The following is a 25162-nucleotide window of genomic DNA, read 5'->3' on the forward strand; positions in this document are numbered from 1 at the left end:
AAAAAAAAAAAAAAAAAAAAACAATGAGGCCTTCTTGTCAACTTTATTTTACCCCAGGGAGACTCATATTATACTCCTGACCCAAAGCCTGTAATATAAAATTTTTGTTGCTGCATGTCTCTAAATTTCTGATTTACTTATAAAAACAACTGATACAAATTCTAAGAGTTCTCCATGTCAGCTTCCTAGATAGATTAACATACCTATCAACGTCAGGGATAAGAAAGGTTTTATTACATTACCTTTACAAGACAGGCAGGGCCCTTCTCACCAGGCAGTGGAAAATTCAGATCAAAAGGAGAAGAGAGGTTCAGGGAGTTCAGCTGTTGCCCTGTGGAAGCTTCAGTTTCTAAACGTTTTGGCTCTCCACACCACTGAAGACCACTGACGCTCCCTAAATTCAAAGGACAGCACTGTGTTTAGTCATTTCTAAGGCATCCTGAAGAAAACATTCCAAAAGTGTTTCTCAAATTAGACAGAAATGTTTCTGAGTTTGAAAAGATCACATTGTTATAATTTTAATAACACATACTAATAAAGCCTTTGATCTACAAGAGAGCAAAGATAAAGTATGAATCAGAAAATTTTAATTCTTTCCCTATTATAAAATAGCAACAAATCACTCCTATCAAACTCATGTAAAGTGGGCTCGGGGATACAGCTCAGCAGTATAGCAGCTGCCTGGGAAACGCAAGGTCTTGAGTTTGATTCCTGGCACAAACAAAAAATGCCCCCCAAAAAACCTCATGTAAGTATTTTTAAAAGTAAATATTCAATACAGTTACTTCGATATCCCTGATTCAGGAAATACATACACTACTTACTACAAAATAGCTTGGTAGGACACACTTTCTTTATACATACTAGGCAGAATAAAGCCAGACACCAATAAAGTCATCTAACAAACATTTATTAATATCCACTATAGGGGCTGGGGATTTAGCTCAGCGGCAAAGCACCTGCCTGGCAAGCGCAAGGTTGTGAGTTCGGTTCCAGGTACCGGAGAAAAACCAAAACCAAAAAAAAAAAAAAAAAAATCCACTATCTACCAAGGTATCAGACAAATTCATGGGAACATATAGGTCATTAAAAGATAGCTCTTTCTCCTATAGGAGTTCCAGTTTAGGGCTGATAGCTAATTAGAATAAAAACATAGCCTATCATACACTATTCAGCAATAAAAAGGAATAAATTATTGATACATACAACAATTTGGATGGATCTCAAGTGAATTATGCTGAATAGAAAAACCCAGTCCCCAAAGTTTATACATGATTCCATTTATATAACATTCACTGAGATTCCATCTAACTCCAGAAAAAATGGCTATTATCAAGAAATCAACCAGGGGCTGGGGATTTAGCTCAGCGGCAAAGCACCTGCCTGGCAAAAGCAAGGTCGTGAGTTCGATTCCTGGTACTGGAAGAAAAACAAACAAACAAACAAACAAAAAGAAATCAACCAATAACAAATGCTGGCAGATGTGGGGAAAAGGAACCCTTTTCCACTGTTGGTGGGAGTGCAGACTGGCACAAGCACTATGGAAATCAGTGTGGAGATGCCTCAAAAAACTAAAACTAGAGGTTCCATGCAACCCAGCTATTCCCTTTTTGTATCATCCTGAAAGAATTAAATCCATCATGCCATGGCAATATATGCACACCCATGTTTTGTGGCACATTTTGTAATAGCTAAATCTTGGAAAAATCCCAGATACCCATTAACTGATGAATGGATACAAGACGTGGTTTTTTATATAACGGAGTTTTACTCAGCCATAAAGAAGGATAAGCTTGAGACATTTCCAGCTAAGTAGAGGCACCTTGACACCATACTCTTAAGTGAAATAAATCCGACACATGTGTACATATCACATCGTTTCTCTGGCGTGAGAAACCAAGAGTGTAAACAAGGGCTAAAATGTTTAACAGATATTGGGAAATGGCAAGAAAATGTTCAAATGAGAACTTGGGGGCCAGGCATGGTGGCACACGCCTGTAATCCCAGCACTCGGGAGGCTGAGGCAGGAGGATGGTTGCAAGTTCAAGATCAACCTGGGCTACAAAGTGAGCTCAAGGCCAGCCTGAACTGCATAGCGAGATCCTGTCTTAAAAAGAACAAAAAAAAAAAAAAAAAAGAGAAGGAGAACTTGGGAAAGGGGGTAGGAAAGAAGAGACAAGAAAAAAAGAAAAAGATGGCAACAAAGCTTTGGAGGGAGGGAAGAGGAATGGGGAAAAACGAGAATCAAGATTTATCATGTACAGGTACAAACTCCCTATCATGAATGCTATCATTATGTATATCTAAAATGTACCAATAAAATAAAAAGAAAAAATATTCTTATAATTCCAAATTTACAGAAGTAGAGAACAGATTATTAGTTGTCAGGGTGCAGGGACTTGAATGGGAGAGATAAGCGTGAACAGGGCCAATGGCAGAGTTAGGTCTGAATCTTGACTCTTAGCATGGCTACACGTGGTAAAATTGCACAAAACTAAATACACACAAACAAATGCCTGTATGTATGAGCAAGGCTGATAGATTGTATCAGTGTTCATTTCCTGGTTAGATATTCCACTAACATTATGCAAGATGTCACCAATTAAGGGTATATGAGAGATCTGGCTTGTTTTGTTTTGTTTTGTTTTGAAGTTTTTTTGAGACAGGGTCTATGTAATTCAGGCTGGCCTCAAACTTACAACCTCCTGCCTCAGCCTCCCAAGTGTTGAGATTATAGGTATGCACCACCACACTCAGCTGCTATACTATTTCTTATAACTGAATGTAACACTACATATCTCAAAATAAAAAGTTTCCATATATAAAAATTGCCTAGAAACCAACAAGTTGAGTTCCACATAAATAAGGTAATCAAGTATATAAAAAGCACTATAGTATCACATTCATTTAAAAAAGGGCAAGAAGCCAGGCGTGGTGGAGCACACCTCTAATTCTAGCATGCCTCTAATTCTAGCACTCACGAGGCTGATGAAGAAGGATTGCTGTGAGTTCCAGGCCAGCCTGGGCTACATAGTGAGTTCAAGGCCAGGCTGAACTACATAAAGAAACCCTGCCTCAGAAAGACAAAAATAAACAGATAGATAAATAAACAACAAAGGGCAAGAAACAGAGGTAGGTGTGGTGCACGCCTGTAATTGCAGCATTCAGGAAGCTGAGGCAGGAGGATCACTCAAGCCTTAGCTCCACCAGGGCTAGGCCAGTTCAAGGCCAGCCTGGAATGCACAGGGAACTCCCACTTTAAATCTCCACCCACCAAAAAATCCCTAAACAGGGTGAGGGGGCAAGAAATATAAAGGAACATCAATTACTTAAGTGATAAGAGAATTACCACATTTCTTGGGTTTAAATACATCACTTACTCTTATTCATTTTAAAGAAATGTGGGGATGAGAAAAAGAATACTAATATATTTGTATAGTTACACCCCCAAACTCTAAACTACCCACAATTTTGATAAAGAAGAAGGCTGCCACATCATTAGCAGCTTCTAAATCTAGAAATAAACAAAACAAAAAAATATATCTATATTTTTGGAGACACGGTCTTGCTTTGTAGCCCAGGCTGATCTAGAACTTGCAGTGATCCTCCTGCCTCAGCCTTCCAAGTGCTAGGATTACAGGCATGTACCACCATGCCCAACTCTTAGAACTATATTATGTAACAATCAATTCTATAAACAAACCCACTATACAGCAAGGCAGGAGACATCTACAGGAAGCCTGCTGGTATACACTACCTGCTTGTCTGGCACCTGTGTGTTGGTCTTTCTGTTTATGGGGCTGTAGGTCCATATCTTCGTCATCTTCGTAACTCCTCTTATGACGACTGGGAGTGTAGGATGTCGAGGGACTGACTCGAGCTTGGTTTGCATTAACATAGGCGTTAAATAAAAGGTTAAGAAAAGAACTACCATGAGCTGAGGAATACCATAAATTACGCTAATTATATGACTGACAAAAGATTACTAGTTACAAAGACCACAATATGCAATGTATCAACTATTGTAACTGTCCCACTAACCTGTTTTGAAACTCAGTCTCACTGTTACATTTATCTTTTTTTTCTTTAAAATTAAAAAAAAAAGCTTACTAGTTTGGTAATTTATTAAAAATAAAGTAGTTTTTAAAGGGGGCCATATCTCCAGTTTCGGTCATAAAAACCTTATGTCTCCTATGATCGATGTAAACAATCATAAAACTGGACAAAATAAGTGAAACAACTATTTTCAGGTGCTGGACAATATCGAGCAGAAGGTTACAGTCAGTGAATGAGGAGAGGCACACCAGTCAAGTCCACATCGCCTCAGCTCTCTGGGAGAAGCATTTTCCGAACTGCAGCAACTTACTCTTGGGTGCAGGGAATACAGCACATAGTTCAGGGTTACTGGAGCAACTACAGTTTATAGGAAAGAAAAACGCAGATGAAGATGGAAGACGGAGAAATCTGTGCTGGTTCCCTCTGTATTTTTGTCCAAATGCTTTCTTGAGGCTTACCAGCTGCTGCTGAGCTAAGAATTAAATAAAGCTGCTGGAAGTGCTACAACTGGATCTTGCTGAACATCCTAGGCATTTAAGACCTTGAATAGCACATTTCGTAAGTACTTCTTTATACAGCAAGAGATAGCTATTCCATACCTACCTTAGCAAATCCCCAAGCCAGGACTTTACAAAATCAAATGCTGTAGTAAACTACCTGTTAGAAACTAACATAACATTCTTTTTTTGAGTGGGAAACTCCTACGCTGCCTAAGGTGGTCTCCAACTCCTGGGCTCAAGTGATTATGCCAACTTTAGCCTCCCAGATAGCTAGGACACCAGGCATCCACCATTCTTTGTTGTTGTTGTTGTTTTGTTTTTGAGACAAAGTCTTGCTTTGTAGTGCAGGTTAGTCTCAAAAACGCAGTGATCCTCCTGCCTCAGCCTCCTGAATACTCTCCACAAAGTTGTCTATCAGCATATAACACATCCTTAGTAGTTATGTGAAGCAAGAAAAATTAGAATCAGTCAGTAAAAACTCAGAGATGACCCGGACATGGCAATTAGCAGAAAGGACATGAAAACAAAATTGTAATTCACAACTTCAAGAGAAAAGAGATATAATGAGTAAACAAACAGGAAAATTAGCAGAAAAATACAATGAGAAAACCAAATGAAAAAATCTTAATCTGAAAATATCTGAAATGAAAAAGAAAAACTAAATGGGAGATAAAAAAAAACTAAATGGAGTTGATAGGAAAGTAGAGTTAAGAGAAGGCCAGTGAACTTGAACACAAGTTCTCTTTGTGAAACGCCAAACAGAAATATGGAAGTAACCAAAGGAAACAAAAAACCTTGTTCAGGGGAGCAATAAGAATCACACCTAGCCATTTAATAAAAAAATAACAGTGAGCCAGGCACAGTGGCACACACCTGTAATCCCAGCACTCAGAAGGCTGAGGCAAGAGGACCATTGCGAGTTTGGGCCAGCCTGGGCTACATAGTGAGTTCAAGGCCATTCTGAACTACACAGCAGGATTCTGTCTCAAAAACAAAAACAAACCAACAATAAGCAGCGGCCAAAGGACAAAGGTACAATATCATTAAAACACAGGGAAGGGGAGTAGGTGTGGTGGTGCACACCTGTAATCCCAGCTCTGGCCAGGCTGAGGGAGGCAGACTGCTGTAGGGTGCAGGCCAGCCTACACTACACAGTCAGTTCAAGGCCAGTCAGAACTAGAAGACAGTATCTCAAAAAACCAGGGAAAAAACAGAAACACACTGCAGCAACCAAATAAAACCTCTTATAAATCTGTGCACTTCAGTGTGAGCCATGACTAAAAAATTATAAGACAAAAGAAAAAAAGACGTATTTCCAGTGTTTCTCTCAAAAGAACATGCTGTTTTCCTTAAGAAAATGAATTCTAATTTGAAAGTATTTTAACCTAATTATCATGGTACTCTTTTAATATCTATAAATCTACCCAAATCTTTTATTTGATGACTGACTGACTGTGGTCCTGGACACTGAACCCAGAGCCTCACACTGAGCTACGTCCCCACCCTTTTTTATTTTTTACGTTGAGATAGGGTCTCACTGAGTTGCCCCAGCTGGCCTCATATTTATGATTTTTCTGTCAGCTTCCAGAGTAGAGATTATAGGAATCTACTACCACACCTGGAAAATTCAATCTTTTTCACAGTACTTAAACTGTAAGAACGTACCAGAATTTTAGCATTTTTCAATGAATACTCAGGTTAGTTTATATTAAAATAAAGCAAAGCTTTGTAAATGAGGAATAATTTTTTAGCAGTAAGACAACTAGAAACTTGAAATCTGAACAGCCAGGCGTGGTGGTGCATGCCTATAATCCTAGCACTTGGAAGGCTGAGACTAGCCTCAGCTACATAAGCAAATTCAAGGCCAGTCTACACTGCACAGTGAGACTCTATCTCAAAAAAAAAAAAAAAAAGAAAAAAAGGAAAGGAAAGGAAAAAAAAGAAACTTGAAATCTGAATTGTTGTCTTTTTCATTAAAAATAATTAGAAATGATTCACATGTTTCAGATAAAGGATATTTCTTTTACCCATGTAGATTCCCCAGGCACTGGAACACAGTAGAAAGTCTGCCTTTCCAAAGTGGTAGATCGTGGAGAGTTTAAATCAAGTTCTTGTTGAGGCTGTGATACACACAAATATATTTTCAAAAATTAAGAAAAACAAATTATTTTAAATTAGCAAATATATTTTCATATTTATAAAACTATAATATATATGTCACCTCAAGTTAATTAACAACTAGTTCCTACCATTTTTAAAAGAAACTGATAAAATAGTTTCAAATGTAATAACCAAAACACTAATTCCCTCAAGCCCATAATACATGGTACCCTAGGTGACAAACTGAAATTTGCACGAGGGGGCAGTAGTGAGGATTGAACCCAGGCCTTCACACTGAGCTATAACACTGGCCCTTTATTTTGAGACAGGTGGGGCTAGAACTTGCAATAGAGTGCTTTAAATCCTCTTCAGTTTTCTTCACTAAGCTATATTACACCATCATCCACTGGAAAAAAACTACATGTTACTATGTTATTCTAATAGATTATCCTTCCTTAAAGGATTTGGTTAATCTTTCACTTTCATTTAAAAAGAATTTACATGTACTTTAAAACCAAGTATACAGATACTAGGAAAAGAATTTTGTCACATACAATATTCTGCTTTCTGAGAGACCTTTAAAAGACAAAAACATAATAAGAAAATCACATCAGAAAAAATTTTTTTAATATATAGGAACTTTTTTTTTTCTATTTTGTTTTGGTTTTGATATTTTGAGACAAGGTCTTGCTATATAGTTCAGGCTGCCCTTGTACTCACTATATAGCAAAACTTTTAAACCAAATAAGGAAATATTGGACATGATATTATAGAACCTGTTATACACAAGGTAAAACAGGAGTAAAACCAAAATAATAACAATAAACTCTCTGCTGAGGAAAAAAATTCTTATTAAAGTTGTTCTATATATCTTAAAGATACATACCCCACACTCTGCTATATCTCTGTATTTTCCAAAATGAAGAACCTATGACCCAAAACAAAAGGTAACATAAATTATATCAACATAATACCACAACATTATAAGCAGAAAGTTTCACGAAAAAAGCAATACATACACGGGCTTTTGTGTTTTGGTTAACCGTTTCATAAACTCCCATGTAAAACTCAGGGTCAAACATATCCTGAATCATGCAACGAAATTTCACAAAGCTGTTAGGTTTCAAATAATGAAGGGGAACTTCATTCAGTGACGGTACCTTAAAAGAAAATAACCAAGTAAGTCAACAAAATGTCCTATCTGTAAAATATTAAGCATGCATACATATATAGGCTACATATCTGGACACAAATTCATCGTACCCCCTCCTACACACACACACACACACACACACACTATCAGGAAATGAAATTATTTCAACATCCAATACAACATAACTGCTGGATGAAAGAACTTTGAATTCCCTTAAGCTGCTGTGAAAAACCTGAACCAAAGGTAGAATTTAGGATGTTTTTTCTTCCTAACATTTCAATTAGCAGAAAAGCATTTACTTGCCAATTCTTAAAATTCATCCATGGCGATTCTTTTTAAATGAAGGTGATAAAACTAAAGGCAACGGACGCTCTTATAACCAGTTTGTCTAGGAAGTAACACGGTCAGTTACTGCCATCTAGAGGTACAATACAGAAACATTTAATTGCTTGAACTTATGTTGCCAAAAAAACTCAGAATCTTTTAATACTACATACAAATTTAGAGGAGACGTGGACAGTAAGCTACAGTTTTATTATTGTTTTCTGATACAAGGTTTCACTATGTAGTTGAATCTGGCCTTGAACCCACTAGGTAGCCCAGACTGGCCTCAAACTCACAGCCGTTCTCCTGGCACAGCCTCCAGGTGTGGGTATTACACGTGTACCCCATCATGCTGGGCTATCTACGTATTTGCTTGTTTGTTTTGTCTTTTTGAGACAGGGTCTCAATATGCAGCTCAGGCTGGCCTTGAGCTCACTTTGCAGCCCAGACTGGTCTTGAACTCTCAACAATCCTCCTGCCTCAGCCTCCCGAGTGCTGGGATTACAGGTGTGCGCCACCATGCCTAGCTTACATATTTAATTATATATGGGTTACTACCACACTGAAAGGAACTGTAGTCTACTCAGCCCTCTCCCCTAAAGTACCAATAAGCTTACCCATTTAGGAGCATTGTTTTCCTTCAGCTTTTCCTTAAAATAGTCAATAACTTTCTTCTCCCAGTCAGGATTAACTCCATTTTGGGCTGAAAGAGAAAGGTAGTTTTCAAATCTAAAGATACAATATGTAATAACAGACTATGTTCAGGTGAGTCACACCTTCGCTTACTCAGTTAAAACAGAACTAAAATTTGCTCAAGATGTGCCTTTTACAGTCTGCTGCATTCACAAGGTTCTCAAGAAGCCTGTTCTGTTCAGGTGGGGCACTGTAAATCTGGAGGGTACTGATCTGCAGACTCGCGCTAACGGCCTCAGTGCCAGCACCAACACAGTAAGAGAAGAGGCCAGCCCAGCCAAAGCAGCGTGAGCTGCCCTTTGTAAAGCACTATTCGTCAAGATATTTATGCATATTAAAAACACTTACAGTTACCCTGAAATGAGGACCAGAGGATATTTTACTTTTTGTAACTTTTCATTTGGGAATAATTTCAAAATTATACATTCACATCAGTACAAACAACACCTGTATCCTTGCCTCCTTTATCATCTGTTTTCTCATATATACTTTTCTGACCCATGAAGTTGCACAAATCATACATTTTTATTTCTCAGTATTTCAGTGTGTAGGTCCTAAGGAGGTTATCTTATAGTATAACCACAGTTTTGTTATCAAGCTCCAGAAATTCAAAATCACCTGAGGAGTTCCTGACCCCTTGCTCCTTTTTCACAACTGGTCTTTGCCTCATCAAGTAAAAGTGCTTGGAAATCCTGCTAAACATAGTGTTACCAGAATTATTTTTAACAGAATTAGCTCCATAACAAATATAGACAAAATCCCTTTATTCCATGTTTCTACAGCTTCTGTGTGATAAACACAAATGGTAGAAGTTAAAACAAATAACGCTAGGTAATAAGTACAGTGTAGTGAAAATATGTAGTTCTGCAAAACTAGCACATGTTCTCCCATTTTTTTCAGTCACAGTACTGGGGATTGAACCCAATGCACTTTACCACTGGCCTATATTTCTTTTGTGTGAGTGTGAGTGTGTGTGTGTGTGTGTGTGTGTGTGTGTTATGGGGGATTGAACCCAGTGGCTTCCTCCTGAGCTGTGTTGCCAGCCATCCTCCCATAAACATGATTTTTGAGACAGGGTCTCACTAAGTGCCCAGGACAACCTTGAACTATCTCAATATATAGCTGAACAATTTGTTTATCCATTCATCTGCTGAAGGACATTCAGACTGTCTCCAGGTTTTGAACACTATGAATGAAACAACTATAAACATTTGTGAACAGGTTCTGTTAAATATCCAGAGATGGCACAGTTGAGCATCTGGTTAAGTGTAATTTTGTTTTGTTTTTTTGAGACAGGGTCTTGCTAATGCAGTTCAGGCTGTGATTTTCAAATATTCTCTTGCAGGGCTGAGGAGATAGCTCAGTGGCACATGGCCTACCTGTGCAAGCATAATGTCCTGAGTTCAATCCCTAGTACCAAAACAAACAAACAAGAACAAAAATCAAGACCTAGCTAAACTATATAAGACCCTGTCTCAAAAAAAAAAAAAAAAAGAAGCCTACCCCAGTCTATAGCTTGTTTTTCATTTTCCTAATAGTATTTTTGTTTTGTTTTGTTTGATACAGGATCTCACTATGTACTTCTTTTTTTTTTTTTTTTTTTTTTCCTCCGGTACCAGGAACCGAACTCACGACCTTGCGCTTGCCAGGCAGGCGCTTTTGCCGCTGAGCTAAATCCCCAGCCCCTCACTATGTACTTCAACCTGGCCTCAAATTCATAACCATCCTCCTGCCTCCACCACCCATGTGCTGGGATTACAGGTATCACTGCGCCTGGCTAACAGTATTACTTTGCAGGGGCAAAGTTTCATTTTCATGAGCCCAATTTATTGGATATTGGTTTACGTACTGTGCCTTTGATGTCACGCATTAAAAGTTGACTGCTACACCTCAGGACGCAAAGATCTTCTGTTTGCCTTTCTTTTTTTTTTGAAACAGGTTTGTGGCTGGCCTTGAACTTACTATGTAGCCCAGGCTGGCTTTGAACTTGCAGTGATCTTGCCACAGCCTCCAAAGTGCTTGGACTACAAGTGTGTGCCACCATGCCTGGCCTTTTTATTTGCTTCTAGAATTTTTATGGTTTTAGGTATTATATTTAAATTTATGATCCACTACAGGTTCATTTTTACATAAGGTATGAAGTATAGGTTGAGATTCAGACTTCTGCATATGTTTAAACACCTTTCTTGAAAAGAATATATTTTTTTTCCATCAAGCTATCCTTTGCTCCTTTCTCAAAAAATGATTAGAACATGGGTGAACCTTGAAACATTTTACACAGTGAGATAACCCTGGCACAAAGTACAAATACTGCTGGGCTTTGTGGCGCATACCTGTAATCCCAGCCCTCAGACGGGAGCATCACCCTGAGCTTGAGGCCAGCCTGAACTAGATAGCTGAAGGCTAGTCTGAAATACATAGTGAGACGGTCGCAAAAACAAACGAACATAGCTGAGTAATATTCCACTATATAAAAGTACCATTATATTTTTTATCTATTCCTCTATTTAGAAACCACTTTGAAGATAGCAATACGTAATACAACCATTGTCAATTTCCTACCATTTTGTCTGTAACTCTGCATTGATCTTACGCTTTTTTTTTTTTTTTTTTTGTCTTTTTGAGACAGGGTCTCACTATAAAGTTCAAGTTGAACTCACTTTGTAGCCCAGGCTGGCCTCGAACTTGCATCGGTCCTCCTGCCTCAGCCTCCTGAGTGCTGGGATTACAGGCGTGTGCAACCACGCCCGGTATTTGTTCTTATGCTATTTTGTAAATGGATGTCTGTTAATGTTTTCCTTCTTTTATTTTTAAAATAAGTTAAAAAACAAACAAAAAACCCCAGAAAGTACAAATATTTATAGATTCTACTTACAAGAGGCAACTAGAATAGGCAAATTCAGAGAGACAAAAAGCACAGCAGAGATTCAAGGGCAGACTAGAGGCAAGGGCTGAGGGGATGAAGATGTACTTCACACTAGGGTGAGCTTAGATTGCTTGTGGTACAGCAGACAGAATAATGGCCCCTCCATGGGCTGGGGATTTAGCTCAGCGGCAAAAGCGCCTGCCTGGCAAGCACAAGGTCGTGAGTTCGGTTCCCGGTACCCGAGAAAAAACAAAACAAAACAAAAAAAAATGGCCCCTCCAAAGATGTTCACACCCTAATCCTAGAACCTGGGAATATATGTTACACAGCAAAGGGAATTAATATAGCAGATGGAACTAAGGTCAATAATCAGCTACCTTACAAAAGGGAGGTTAAATATAATTACAAAGGTCCTTAAATGTAGAAGGAAACAGAAGAGGAAGTTAGAAGAAGTTAAAGTGGTAAGATATGTGAAAAACTTGATTTGCTGGCTTTGAAAACAGAAGCAGGCCATAATCCATGTAGGCAGACTCTAAAACTTAGAAACAAATTCTCCCGCAGAGTCTGCATATAGGAATGCAAGCCCTACTGACAACTGGATTTTATCCCAGTGAGACGTCAAGTATCTGGTCTCCAGAACTGGTAATGACAAATTCACATTGTTTTAAGCCACTAAATTTGTTAAAGCAGACACAGAAAGCTAATATAGTGATTTTGAAGAACCAACCCATTCCATCTAATCGCTGAATTTACATCATACAGCTATTCATATTATCCTTTTCATGTCCATACAGCTAATAGTGGTACCATTTTTCTCATTCCAATACTGTTCATTTGTTTGCCTCTTTTCTCTATAGGGGGCCTATCAGTATCACTGATATAAAAAGTGCGTGTGTGGGGATACAGCTCAGTGGTACAGTTCATGCCCAGCACGCATGAGGCCTTGGGTTCCACTCCCAGCACTAAAGGAAAAAAGGGGCAGGAAGAGGGAAGCAAGGAAAGGAAGAGAGGAGGACAGACTTTAGGCTTCATCAATTTCTCTCTTTTTTTTTTTCCCCCAATTCCTGACTTTTACTCTCTGTATTATACCCGTTCTTCTGTTTATCTGAGTTTACTTTACTCTTCATTTCTAGATTCACATGTGGAAGCTTAAATTACTAATTTGAGTGAGATCTTTCTTTTCTTCTAAGAAATGCATGTAATACCTCTGAATACATTTTTTTCTCTGCTTAGATATATTGATTCATTGTGTTTTCTTTCTTCTTTTTTTTTTTTTAGTTCACAACTTTAAAAAATTTCGCAGGAGACTTCTTTTGAAATCATGGTCTATTTAGCAGCGTTAATTCTACATGTCTGAATTTTCCTGTCATCTCTGTGTTACTGATTTCCAGTTTACTTTTATGATGATCAGGTAACACTTCTTGGTAAGTTCGCCTCTTTGAACTTTGCTGGTGTTTGGTTTATGACTCAAGATATGATTTATCTTGCTGAATATTCCATGTACACTTAAATAGAATGTAGATGTTGTCATTAGGTGGACAAACATCAATCAGGTCTGCTTGGTTGAGGGGTGGTGGCAGTTCCTTGATTTTCTATCCACTGGATCACTTCAAGAACTGATAGAGGAGTAGTTAAACCTCCAACTCTGACTGCAGGTTTGCCTATTATCCTTTCAGGACTGCCAGTTTTTGTTCCACGTATGGTATTTGAAGCTCTACAGTTCAGTACACGTATGGTTACATCTTCCTGGTGAACTGTGTTCTCATTATGTAATGTATCTTTTGTTCACTTTTCACACTACTTCTAAAAATATTTTAAAATTTAAAAAGAACCAGACAGGTGTGGTGATTGATACACACCCTGGATTGTGGCACCTTGGGAGGCTGAGGCAAGAGGACTGCAAGGTCAAGAACAGCCTGGGTAACTTAGCAACTTAGCCTCAAAATAAAAAAATTGGCTGGGTGTGTAGCTGAGTGGGTTCATTCCCCAGAACTGCAAAATGAAAAGACAAGACAAGACAAGACTCTAAGAAGAAACTATGTGATCCAAGAAATAATAGAATTAGCTCATGAACACAGTGGGGGGAAAAAATCCCAGTGTAACAATTATGCAGAAAACTTTAAAGGTGACTGGCACAAATTAGGGGACTAATTCATAGGGCTCACTGAAGAACACCCACCAAAAAACAAACCACACAAGACAAAGCAAAACAAAAAAAACCCCACCAAAAGAGGTTTGAGAGAATAATTAATATGAATGAAATTCTGGAAAAGCTTAGTAAGAATGATGAGGTTAAATAAGAAAAAGAAATGAAACATAATTAAATTATCACTCCTCATGAAAATACAACACGTAATGAACTTAACATAGCTTTAAAATACATAAAACAACTCACAGAACTATTTTAGAGAAAAATCAGCAATCATAATAAAAGACTAAATTAGTAGGCACATCAGAAACATAAACCCAGCTGGGTGTGGTAGAGCACACCTATAATACCAGCACTGAGTAGGCTGAGGCGGGAGGATTGCTGTGAGTTTGAAGCTAGCCTGAGCTACATAAACAAGTTCAAGGCCAGCATGTACTACACAGTGAGACCCTGTCTCAAAAAAATGAAAAGAAAACCCAAAAATGAGGAAACAAATCCAGAACAAAATACAAAAGCAAATATACAGCAAATATGAATAAAATAGCAAATTCTCAAATAGTACCCCTGCCCCACGGTACTGCATGAGGGCCTCACATGTGTGCTCCACCACTGAGTGAGGTGCTGAACCCTTTTTATTTTATTTTATTTTATTTTTGTTTTTTTTTTCCAGTACCAGGAATTGAACTCATGACCTTGTGCTTGCCAGGCAGGCACTGTGCCACTGAGCTAAATCCCCAGCCCCTAACCCTTCTTATTTTGAGACAGGTTCTCATCAAGTTGCCCAGGCTGGCCTAAAAAACTCATGATCCTCCTGCCTCAGCTTCCAGAGTAGCTGGGACTACAGACATTGACCACTTCACCTAGTTCAAACCGCATTTTTTTTACAGCATACAAGGCACATTCACGGAGTTCTACCTTTTAGCCATTTAGGAAGCTTAAATGGAGATCAGATATATGACATTTGTTGACCAAAATGTGGCAAAATAAAAAATCAGTAGTGAAGGAAAATCCTAGAACATCAACACTTTCATACATTCCTATAAAAGCAAACAGCCAGGAGAGGAGGTGCATGCCTGTAATCCCAGCACTCAGGAGAATGTGGGAATTCCAGGACAGCCTGGGCTACATACTGAGTTCAAGACCAGCCTGAACTACATAGCAAGACCACCCGCACCCCCGAAGAAACAACAACAACAAACTACTGAAAGTTCCCAAGAGCTGGGCGTAGTGGCACATGCCTGTAATCCCAGCACTTGGGAGGCTGAGGCAGGAGGATCATTGTGAATTCAAGGCCAGTTTGGGCTACCAAGTGAGTTCAAGACCAGCATGAATTGTATAGCGAGAAACCCTGTCTCAAAAAGACAAACAAGTCCCCAACTCAGAGAAGAATTTGTGAGAGTAATTATAATAATACTCTGGGTGGACAAGAAAGGAATTTATACAGGTTAATATTTGTGGGATACTAAGGTGATATTTAGAAAAAAAGTTATATAGCTTTTACTATGTTTATCAAATACCAAGAAAGAATAGAAATTGATGAGCTTATTAATATCCAGATCACACAGTTGAAAAAACAAATTCATAGAATAAAAAAGAATATAATAGGGGCTGGGGATTTAGCTCAGCGGCAAAAGCGCCTGCCTGGCAAGCGCAAGGTCGTGAGTTCGGTTCCCGGTACCGGAGAAAAACCAAAAAAAAAAAAAAAGAATATAATAATGCTAAGGGCAGACATCAAGGAAATGGACAGCCAGGTGTGGTGGCACACACCTGTGATCCCAACACTGGGAGGCTGAGGCAGTTGCTCCAACCTATTCGGAGCAACTTAGAGACTTAATGAGACCCTATATCAAAAAATGGGGAAGGGCTCAAATGTAGCTCAGTGAGAAGGCCCTGAGCTCAGTGGCTAGTACCACAAGCAAGCAAAAAGGAACCGGACAACCACAACCCAAGTGATCAAGACAAATTTTCTCCCAAATCTCTTCAAAAGGAAAAGACAATACATACAAAGAACAAAATCATACATATAAATAAGACAGAAACAAAACATAATACCAAGAAGAACATTAACTACAGATAACAGCCTAAATAACAAAATGAAAAAGGGGAAAATGGTATAGAGATAAGAGGAATACCAAAAGTTATACAAAATATCATAAAGCATTAATTAGTAAGCTAAAAATGTAAAATACATGAATTCCTAAAAGAATTCATACTGCCAGAGCGGCATAAAATTGGCAGACTAAGTTATGTTATTACATTTTTGTCCAAGAACAGTGTATATAATACCAATATGAGAAACAAAAGAAACAGCAGCTAATCTTTTTTTCCATGTCCATGGAGTCCCGTATCTACATAATTTTACAAAATTTCAGGCTATAGCCAGGCACGACGGTACACGTCTGTAATCCCAACACTTTGGGAGGCTGAGAAGGATCTCAAGTTGGAACCCACTCTAGGCAACTCAATGACTTAGTAAGACTCTGCCACAAAATGAAAAAATAAAAACAGGACTGAGAATGTTAACTCAGTCTGAAGGCCCTCAGTCCAATCACTAATACAAAAAAAAGTCCTATAGAAAGTTTTAGTTAGGTGGGGCGTGGTGGTGGATGCTTACAGTCCCAACTACTCCAGAGACTGACAGGGGGATCACGGGAGCCCAGGAGTTTGAGTCTAACTTAGGTCATATAGCATGACCTGGTCTCAACCAGCAATCAAATGTAAAAATCAGCTGTCTAATACAGTGAAGAAATTATGACCAAGCAGTACTTACTCCAAAAAATGCAAAGGTAGTTCACTATCACAAAAAATCTATTTACATTACCCAATATATTAAATAATTAAAGAAAAAAATTATCTCAGTGCTCTGAACAAGCTTCTGAGAAAGTTCAAAACCTGTTTAAAAATGAAAAACTATACATATGACTTAATTGTAAAGTTGGAGGAGTAAGAAAAACAAACCATTTGACTTTGATTTTTGAAACACTGACTGACCTAATTTATTGATAGGATTTATATTTCCTTCCCTGTTAGTCCAAATTCTCCAGTACGTATAGTGTGTGAGTGTGAGGGGTTATACAATCATATACTAAATGCTACTCACTGGTTTTTTAACTTTTTTTTTTAATTGGCAGTACTGGGGATTGAACTCAGGGCCTTGCATATGCTAGGCAAGCACTCTATCAATGAGTTACATCCCTAGATCCAAACTACACCCTTAGCCTTTCCATTTTGAGACAGGCCCTTTCTAAATTGTACAGACTGGTCTTGAACTTGTGATCCTCATGTCTCAGCTTCCTAAGTAGCTGGGATTACAGCCATGTGACACGAAATCTGGCTAGCTTGTAACCTCTCTCTATCAGACAAAATACAAAGGAATTGAGCTAGGCATGCTGGTGTGTGGCTGTAATCCCAGCATTCAGGAGGCTGAGGTAGGAGGATCATGGTGAGTTCAAGGCCAGCATAAACTACACAGCAAGACCGTCTCCAAAAAAAAAAGAAAAAAAAAAAAAAAGTAAAAACTCAGGCTAGGTTGTGGTATGCATGCCCGTACCCAGAACTCTGGGAGGCTGAGGCAGGAGGATTGTCAGGGAAAGCACAACCTGGACCATTTAGGAAGACTCTGTCTCAAAATAGGGGATACAGCTCAGTGCAAAGGCACTGGGTTCAATCCCCGGACTAAAACAAACAAACACACACAATATAAAAGGCAGGCAAGGTGGCAAGCACATGAAGTTGCAGATACTTGGCAGGGGAATCACCTGAGCCCAGGAGTTCCGACCGGCAACGCAGCAAAACCCTGTATGAAAGTTTAAATAACCCAGATGTTGTGGCACATGCTTACAGTCCCAGTGCTTGGATTGCCACCAGTGTGAGGCAAGCCTGGGTTACACAGTGAGACCTTGTCTCAAACGTCCAAATAAATAGTTGCACATACAATTAACACAAGACCCAGCAATCCAACCGAAGGGTACACTCCTTCCAAGTGAGTAACATCTCTAGCCTCTACCTCACCCCTTTTTAAATTGTGAAAATGGGTCCAGGTAGCACAAGTGCCTGCGGGGCAAGCACAAGGTCCTGAGTTCGATTCCCAGTACCAAAGAAAAAAAATTGTGAGAAAGGATCTCATTATGTTGCCCAAGTGGAGCTTGACCTGGTTATGTTCCTGCCTCAGCTTCTCAAAAGCTGGGATGATAGGTGTGTACTACCGAACCTAGTTGAACCTGAGCTATACTGAGAGAACTGAAAACATATATTCACATAAATAATTGAGAGCTGGGCATGGTGACACACACCTATAATCCCAGCACTTGGGAGGTTGAGGAAGGAGGATTGTTTCGAGTTCAAGGCCAGCCTAGGCTACTTACAAAGTGAGTTCAAGACCAGCCTAATCCTGAGTTCAATTCCTGGTACCAAAAAAGAAAAGACAAGCCTGAACTGCATAGTAAGACCTCATCTCAAAAAGATCCCCCCCAAAAAAACCCACAGAAAAAATTTTATCTGAATCACCAGGCCTGCTGGCACACCCCTGTAATCCCAGCACTCAGGAGGCTGAAGCAGGAGGATTGTTGCAAGTTCAAGGCCAGCCTGGGCTACAAAGTGAGCTCAAGGCCAATCTGAATGACATAGCAAGACCCTGTCTCAAAATGAGAAGAAAAAAAAATTGTATATGAATGTTTAGAGCAGTACTATTCACAACTAATAAGTAGAAACAACCCAAGTTTGCATCAGTGGATGAATGATAATATGTGATATATATACATAAAATAGAATGTTGTCATAAAAATGTAGCACTGATACATCTACAATATGGATGGGCTTTGAAAATATTATGTTAAGTAAAACAAGCCAGGCCTTAAAGGCCACATGTTGTATGATACCATGTATATGAAATGCCCACACCAAGTAAATCTATGAAAACTAGACAGGTAGTAGCCAGAGAATAGCACAGGGGGACTGGCAGTGACTAGTAACAAGTTCGGGGTTTCTTTCACAGGTGGTGAAAATGATAGTGGTAGGGGTTACAGAACAATATGAGTATATTAAAAACCATTAAACTGTACATCTTAAGATGGTAAATTTTCAGCTGGTGTGATGGTGCACACCTGTAATCCCAGCACTCAGGAGGCTGAGGCAGAAGGATCACCACGAATTTGAGGGCTGCCTGAGCTAGTATACAGTGAGACCCTGTCTCAAAAAGAATGTCCCCACTGTCAAATTGTGGGCCTCAAAAGTCATGACTGTCTTATATAGCTCAACAGTAGAATCTTGACCCCATACTGGGTCAATCAGATTTTCTATCCCTGGAATTTGGGATGAAGGTAAAGATGCTTCTATTGAGGACTGGAACTGGGAAGTCAATTTTGGCACTAGAGGAGAGAGTTAATGTGCAGAGATGAATGCAGGTAGTATGGGAACAAATGACAACATTTGCTTGGATTGCTTAGTTTCCCAGTTCCTAAGTCCACTCAGTCCCTTGGGATACCCGACCCACTCCCCATCCCTCAGGTTTCCACACTCAAACTGTTCAGGGGTCTACCAAGGGTAGGTTTGTGGGAGAGATCCAAGTGGGGTAGACAATGATGGTGTGATCTATCTGTTTAGATTCACAGTGATAATAAAGAGCAGATCAATTTCTAATAGTTGGTTTTTTCCCCGCCTGTAGTCCTGGGGATTGAACCCTGGAACTTCTATATGCCAGACAAAGACTCTTAACACTGAGCTACATTACCAGTCCTTTTATTTTTTGAGATAAGATTTTGCTAAATTGCCCAGCTGGCCCTTAACTTGCAATCCTCCTACCTCAGCCTCTCAAGTAACTGGGATTGCAGGGCATGTGCCACCAGTTGATCTTATTACTTTACATGCTCTAAAAGGCTAGTGATGATACACTTCAAACCTGCCCTCCTGCACATACCACTGCTCTTTTTTACACGAGCCAGCCTGTTACATATAATGAAAAATTCTCAAATATAACCAAAAATAATGATCTGCTTCAACCAACACCTTCAAGCCAAAAGAGTAAAAGAAATCAGAGTTGCTAAGTACTGCTCTTTTTCTGAAATTAAAAGCAGTTATAGCTAGCTAGATGTGGTAGTAACATACCTATAACCCCGGCACTCTGGAAGCCTGAGGCAGGATTATCACAAATTTAAACCCAGCTGGGAAATTTCATGACTCAGAGAGACCATGTCTCAGCTGGGTGTGGTGGCACGCACCTGTAATCCCAGCACTCAGGAGGTCGAGGCAGAAGGACTGCCCAGGGTACAAAGCTAGCCTGGCTACAAAGTGAGTTCAAGGCCAGCCTGAACTGCATAGCAAAACCCTGCCTCAAAAAGAGAAAAAAAAAAGTTAGGGATGTAACTCAATGTGAAGGCTCTGGGTTCAATTCTCAGTATTTCAAAACAAATGAATAAAAGAAGTTATAGATGGCCACAGTGGCAGAAACCTGCAGTCCCATCTAGTCAGGAGACAGGAGGAGCACTGGAGCTCAGGAGTCTGAGGTTACCCTGGACAACATAATGAGATCTCATCACAAAGGGGGAGGCGCTGGGGATTTAGCTCAGTGGCAAAGCGCCTGCCTGGCAAGCGCAAGGTCGTGAGTTTGGTTCTCGGTACCAGAGAAAAACCAAAACCAAAAAAAAAAAAAAAAAAAATGTAAGAAGGGGGGGGTAAGTTATTAATTCAAACCAAAAAAAAATCTGTTCTTTAAATGAAAAAAATAATTTTTAAAAAAGTAAGATACAAAGTTGTTTTTTCTTTTTGTTGTAGTACCAGGAATTGAATTTAGGACCTGACACTTGCCAGGCAGGCACTGTGCTGCTGAGCTCTATCCTTGGCTGTTCTTTTTTTTTTTTCTTTCTTTTAATTTTAAGTTCTTGCCTTTAAGGGAAGCAATTTGATATGTCACTAATGAACAATTCCCATAGGGACTAAGCCACCAGCACTATACACATAACAGAGTCCCAAAAAGATATGCTGAAGTAGATCTTCTGGGTAAGACAACATATACATATAATTTCAACATTCTGGGAGGCTGAGGCAAGAGGATCTCAAATTCTTACAAAGCTGGGAGTATACAGTGATATCAGGAAATTTAGCCACTTAGCAAGACTCTGTCTCAAAAAATAAAAAGTTGCTGATGTAGCTTAGTGTAAAGGTCCCAGGTTCAATCCTCAGTAGCAAAAAATAAATAAAATTTTAATATCTGTTGAATTATATTCCTAAATCTTAAGCCCTCGGGCTTCAATGTCCTGTATATAAAATTAATTAAAAACTAGAAATGAAACATTAGCCGCATTTTGTAAAGGCTCCCAAGGAAACATTTATATAAAAACAACTATAAAACAGAGACTGGCTTAAAAAGATATATTATGATTCATATAAGTATGATTGGCGAACTACATAATTTCAAAGTTTTGTACCTAAACCAAAAAGAATCAGGATCTTGGTTCCGGTGGAAAACAAAAAACTTGCATGATCTACTTTCTGGAACAATACAAGGCTCATCAGGACTGTCCTAAACTTGGTAAGTGTGGTCTTAGGAACCATCCAATTTACACCAGTAATCAGTCCACTGCTTTCATTCAGTAAGTGGCGCATGCCTGTAATTCCAGTATTTGGGAGGCTGAGGCAGGAGGAGCCACAATTCAAGGCCGGTTTGGGCTATATAGTGAGTTCAAGGCCAACCTGAACTGCACAGTGAGATTGCCGCAAAAAAAACCCAAAAAAACCAGCAGGATAAAACAGTGAACTCTGTAGACACAGGCTCTGAATTGTCAGTCAAAATCTAGTGAAGGAATTCAAGAAACAAGCAATTTCAACGAAGGGTTTTACATACTGATTTACAGGGTTGAATGGGACTCAAGTAACATGGAACAGAGAGCATCGAACTTAACTTGGTTCCAGAGGAAAAGTAAGAGTTAAGCAAGAAAGCAAACTTGGGATGGGAAAGGGGCACCAGACAAAGTAAACAGCACATGCAGAAACCCCAGAGGCAGGGTTTAAAAACACAGTACTGAAAGACAATTCAGTCTGGCCAGGACAGAGAGTATGAAAAGGAACGCAGTGATCACGTCTGCCAGTGAGGTAGGGGTGAATCCAAAAAAAAAAAAAAAGTGCTGCAGATATAGCTCAGTGTGAACATCCTGGGTTTAATCCCAGTACCACAAGGAAAAAAAGTCTGGATCAGATATTAAGGGGAACAGGAAGTCACTAAAAGATTTGGTCCTGGTGTAGAGAATGAAAAAGAGAAACTAGACTGGAGCAAGAAACCAGCAGGAAGCCATGTCATCCACAAAAAGAAACAATGACCTGAATTGTAACAGTAGTCTTAAGGATGGATATCTCTGGAAAAGACTAAAAAGATATTTAAGAATTAGAGCAGACAAAATATATTGACAGAATTCAAATCCTAAATGAGAAAGATTCAGGAAGCAGGTGAGGCTGGGGGTGCTGGCACACACCTGTAATCCCAGCACTTGGGAGGCTGAGGCACGAGGATCGTTGCAAGTTCAAGGCCAGCCTGGGCTACGTAGTGAGCTCAAGGCCAGCCTGAACTGTATAATGAAACCCTGTTTCAAAAAGACAAAAACAAACAAAACTCCCTAGCATCACATACTAAAAAGCAAGTACGCTAGATCTGTACTGTGCACCTGACCTGAGATGGTAGCAATAACCTGTAGTACTTGTGCTGCCTAATACAACATAACATTTCTGTGGACAGGTAACTACTGAGCCCTTGAAATGTGGTTAGTGACATTGAGGAACTGGACTTCTGTGTAATTTCAACTAATTTAAATAGCTACAAGTAGCTACTGCATCCAACAACACAACTCTAGATAAGTCAACTAATCTAAAATACGACCAACACTGTGAAGTTATCAGAATGGGAAAGTTATCAGAATGGGAAAATAAATCCTTCAGATTTAGTTGGAAAGATATCTAAGATATATTAAAAAAAAATCCCAGTGTTCTGGGAACCCGAGGCAGGAGGTACAAAGTTCCAGACCAAACTGGGCAACTTACTAAGAACCTGTCTCAAAATAAAAATAAATAAATTTTAAAAAGGCTCAAGGTGTAGCACAGTGTGAAGATCCTGGGTTCAATCTCTAGGAGGACAATAAGTAAAAAATACTTTAAAAGGCTGGGTTTATACATCAGTGTTAAAGGGGTTCAATCCCCAGTGCTGGGCAGCAAAAAAGAAACGTATTTCAACCAAATGTGATGCGGCATACCTGTAATCCCAGCACTAGGGAAGCTGAGGCAGAAGAGCACAAGCCCAACGCCAGGACATACCAAGTTCAAGGCTGGCTTGGACTACACAGTGAGACCGTCTCAAAAAACCAAAAACCAAAAACCCCCCATGTTTCAGAATAATATGCACAGCAAACTTGCATTTTTCAGTTTTAAGAAACAGTGTAAATGTACACAAAGAAAATAAACTGAAGGCTGGGGCTGGCTGAACTTGCCTAGAATGTGTGAGGCCCTGAGATAGAGCCCCTGCACCCTAAATTAATTAATTAATGATAAGCTGAACAATCATGAACTAAGCAGGTTATCTTGAAGATGAAGAATGAGAGAAGTCTTTCATATTCTATATGTTACTGACTTTAACTTTTTGTTTTAAACAAGCAACATGCATTACCTTTCTATCTGGTGGAAACCGTGTTAAAGCAATTTCCTAGGGTTAAAGGTATAGCTCAATGGTAGAGCATGTGCTTGGCCTGTGTTGGGTTCAATTTCCAGCACCAAAATACAAAAACAAAAAAGCAATTTCCTACTAAACCAAGAAGTATCTACAAGTTTTACTTGTTTCTCATAACATACCTGTAATGCAGGTATTATAAGAGTTCTCAATATAGTTACAGTGGTAGGAAAATACAGCAAAAGTACAGACTTAATGACAGATTCTACAAAACACTGACTTCTCTCTAAGACTCTATATAGGAATGAGACATTCTAGAGGTGAATATCACAAGGCTCAAGTTCCCACAATAGTCGACAAAACTAATAAGACATTGTAGAAACAGTCTTTCATAACCAAATTATTCCTTCTTGTACTATGAAATGTGGTCCTTAGAAGCACACACTTAGGGAACTTAAGAGAACAAAATCTCACACAAACACATGTGTATCTGTATCAAATTTAAAGTCTTCAAAAATTAAAAAAGTAATTTAAAAAAAGCCCTCTCACCAGGCATGGTGTAACATGCCTTTATGTAATTCCTACTTGGGAGACTGAAGCAGGAGGATCCAAAGTTTGAGGCCAGAGTCACTCTGAGACTCCCTCTCAAAATAAAATAAAAGTAGGGCTGGGAATGTAACTCAGTGGTAGAGTGCTTTAACTCTCACATTTGAGGTCCTAGGTTCACTCCCCAGTACCAAAACAAAACAAATAAAACCATCTCATTTACCCAGCAAGACCAAACTACGGGGTATTTCTCATAAATTAATTTTCTAGTGTCAGTAACTAGAACTTAACACTTTAAGCATCCCTTTTACTTTGGAAGGACTTTTCCTAAAATATATCTCTGCATCTGCACCCTCTTAAACCAACACTGCAATTCAATCCTCACTTGCTGTGGACTATTTAGCTTCTTTTTTCAAAAAAACTTTTATTAGTACATGTTGGCAGTAGGGAAGGTTTCCTTTCCTGGTATAGAGTTCCTACTAGTCTTCCTCTCTGTAACCCACGATATAACATATACTTTTTTTTCACCCCTAAGCAAAGAACTCAGGGCCTACCCCAAGCCAAGCACGTGTTCCATCTCTGAGCGGCCCACCCCCTGCGAAGTTTTAAAAGCACTAAGGGCACACAACTGCAAATGAATCAGGTGCTGCGGTCCAACACAGAGATTTCTGCTTGCCTGACTCCACCGTCCCAAAGGTAAAGAGACTGGAGTAAGGGGTGGGGACCAAAAGGCCCAGTTAAGGAGAAACAAGTCTGCACTTCTCGTCGTGTCCCCTTCGCAGAAAACTAGCAACCGCGATTGAAACTAAAAATGTACTAAGTTTGCCTGCAACATCTTCAGCACCGTCTAGGTAGAAACTTAAGAAGTTACATTTCTGGCTAGCTCTGGCACGGGAGCAGGATACGATCGGATGGGTTCTCAAGTCCTCAGAGCTAAACATTGAAATCTTTAGAGGAGGAGCTATGTAAAACACCAGCGCTAGAGTCAACTTCGGCGTGGAGGTGCGGGCAGTGCTCCGACACACCGGAAGTTTTGAAATACCCTGTGGGCTCCCACAGGCAGAGTGGCTCCCTTCGCCACAGCTCCCGCGGCCCTCCCGGGGCTCGGGCCCCTCCGGGTCTGCAGCAGTCG

At 39.4% G+C, this 25162-nt stretch overlaps 1 protein-coding gene across 2 annotated transcripts in view; it reads right to left on the minus strand.

Annotated features, from left to right (window-relative positions):
• Window positions 1-25162, minus strand: part of Mcmbp (minichromosome maintenance complex binding protein) — a 44540-nt gene that overhangs the window by 18737 nt on the left and 641 nt on the right. For both annotated transcript variants that reach the window (XM_005412168.2, XM_005412167.2), the window contains exons 2-7: window positions 8751-8836; window positions 7676-7816; window positions 7543-7584; window positions 6575-6676; window positions 3758-3902; window positions 243-394 (exon numbers count right to left, since the gene is read on the minus strand). In XM_005412168.2, the coding sequence (XP_005412225.1) occupies window positions 243-394; window positions 3758-3902; window positions 6575-6676; window positions 7543-7584; window positions 7676-7816; window positions 8751-8836 (668 nt within the window). The remainder of the gene's footprint in view (window positions 1-242; window positions 395-3757; window positions 3903-6574; window positions 6677-7542; window positions 7585-7675; window positions 7817-8750; window positions 8837-25162) is intronic.

The sequence above is a fragment of the Chinchilla lanigera genome, unplaced genomic scaffold (genome assembly GCF_000276665.1).
Source record: "Chinchilla lanigera isolate Chin_1 unplaced genomic scaffold, ChiLan1.0 scaffold00150, whole genome shotgun sequence".
Lineage (NCBI taxonomy): Eukaryota > Metazoa > Chordata > Mammalia > Rodentia > Chinchillidae > Chinchilla > Chinchilla lanigera.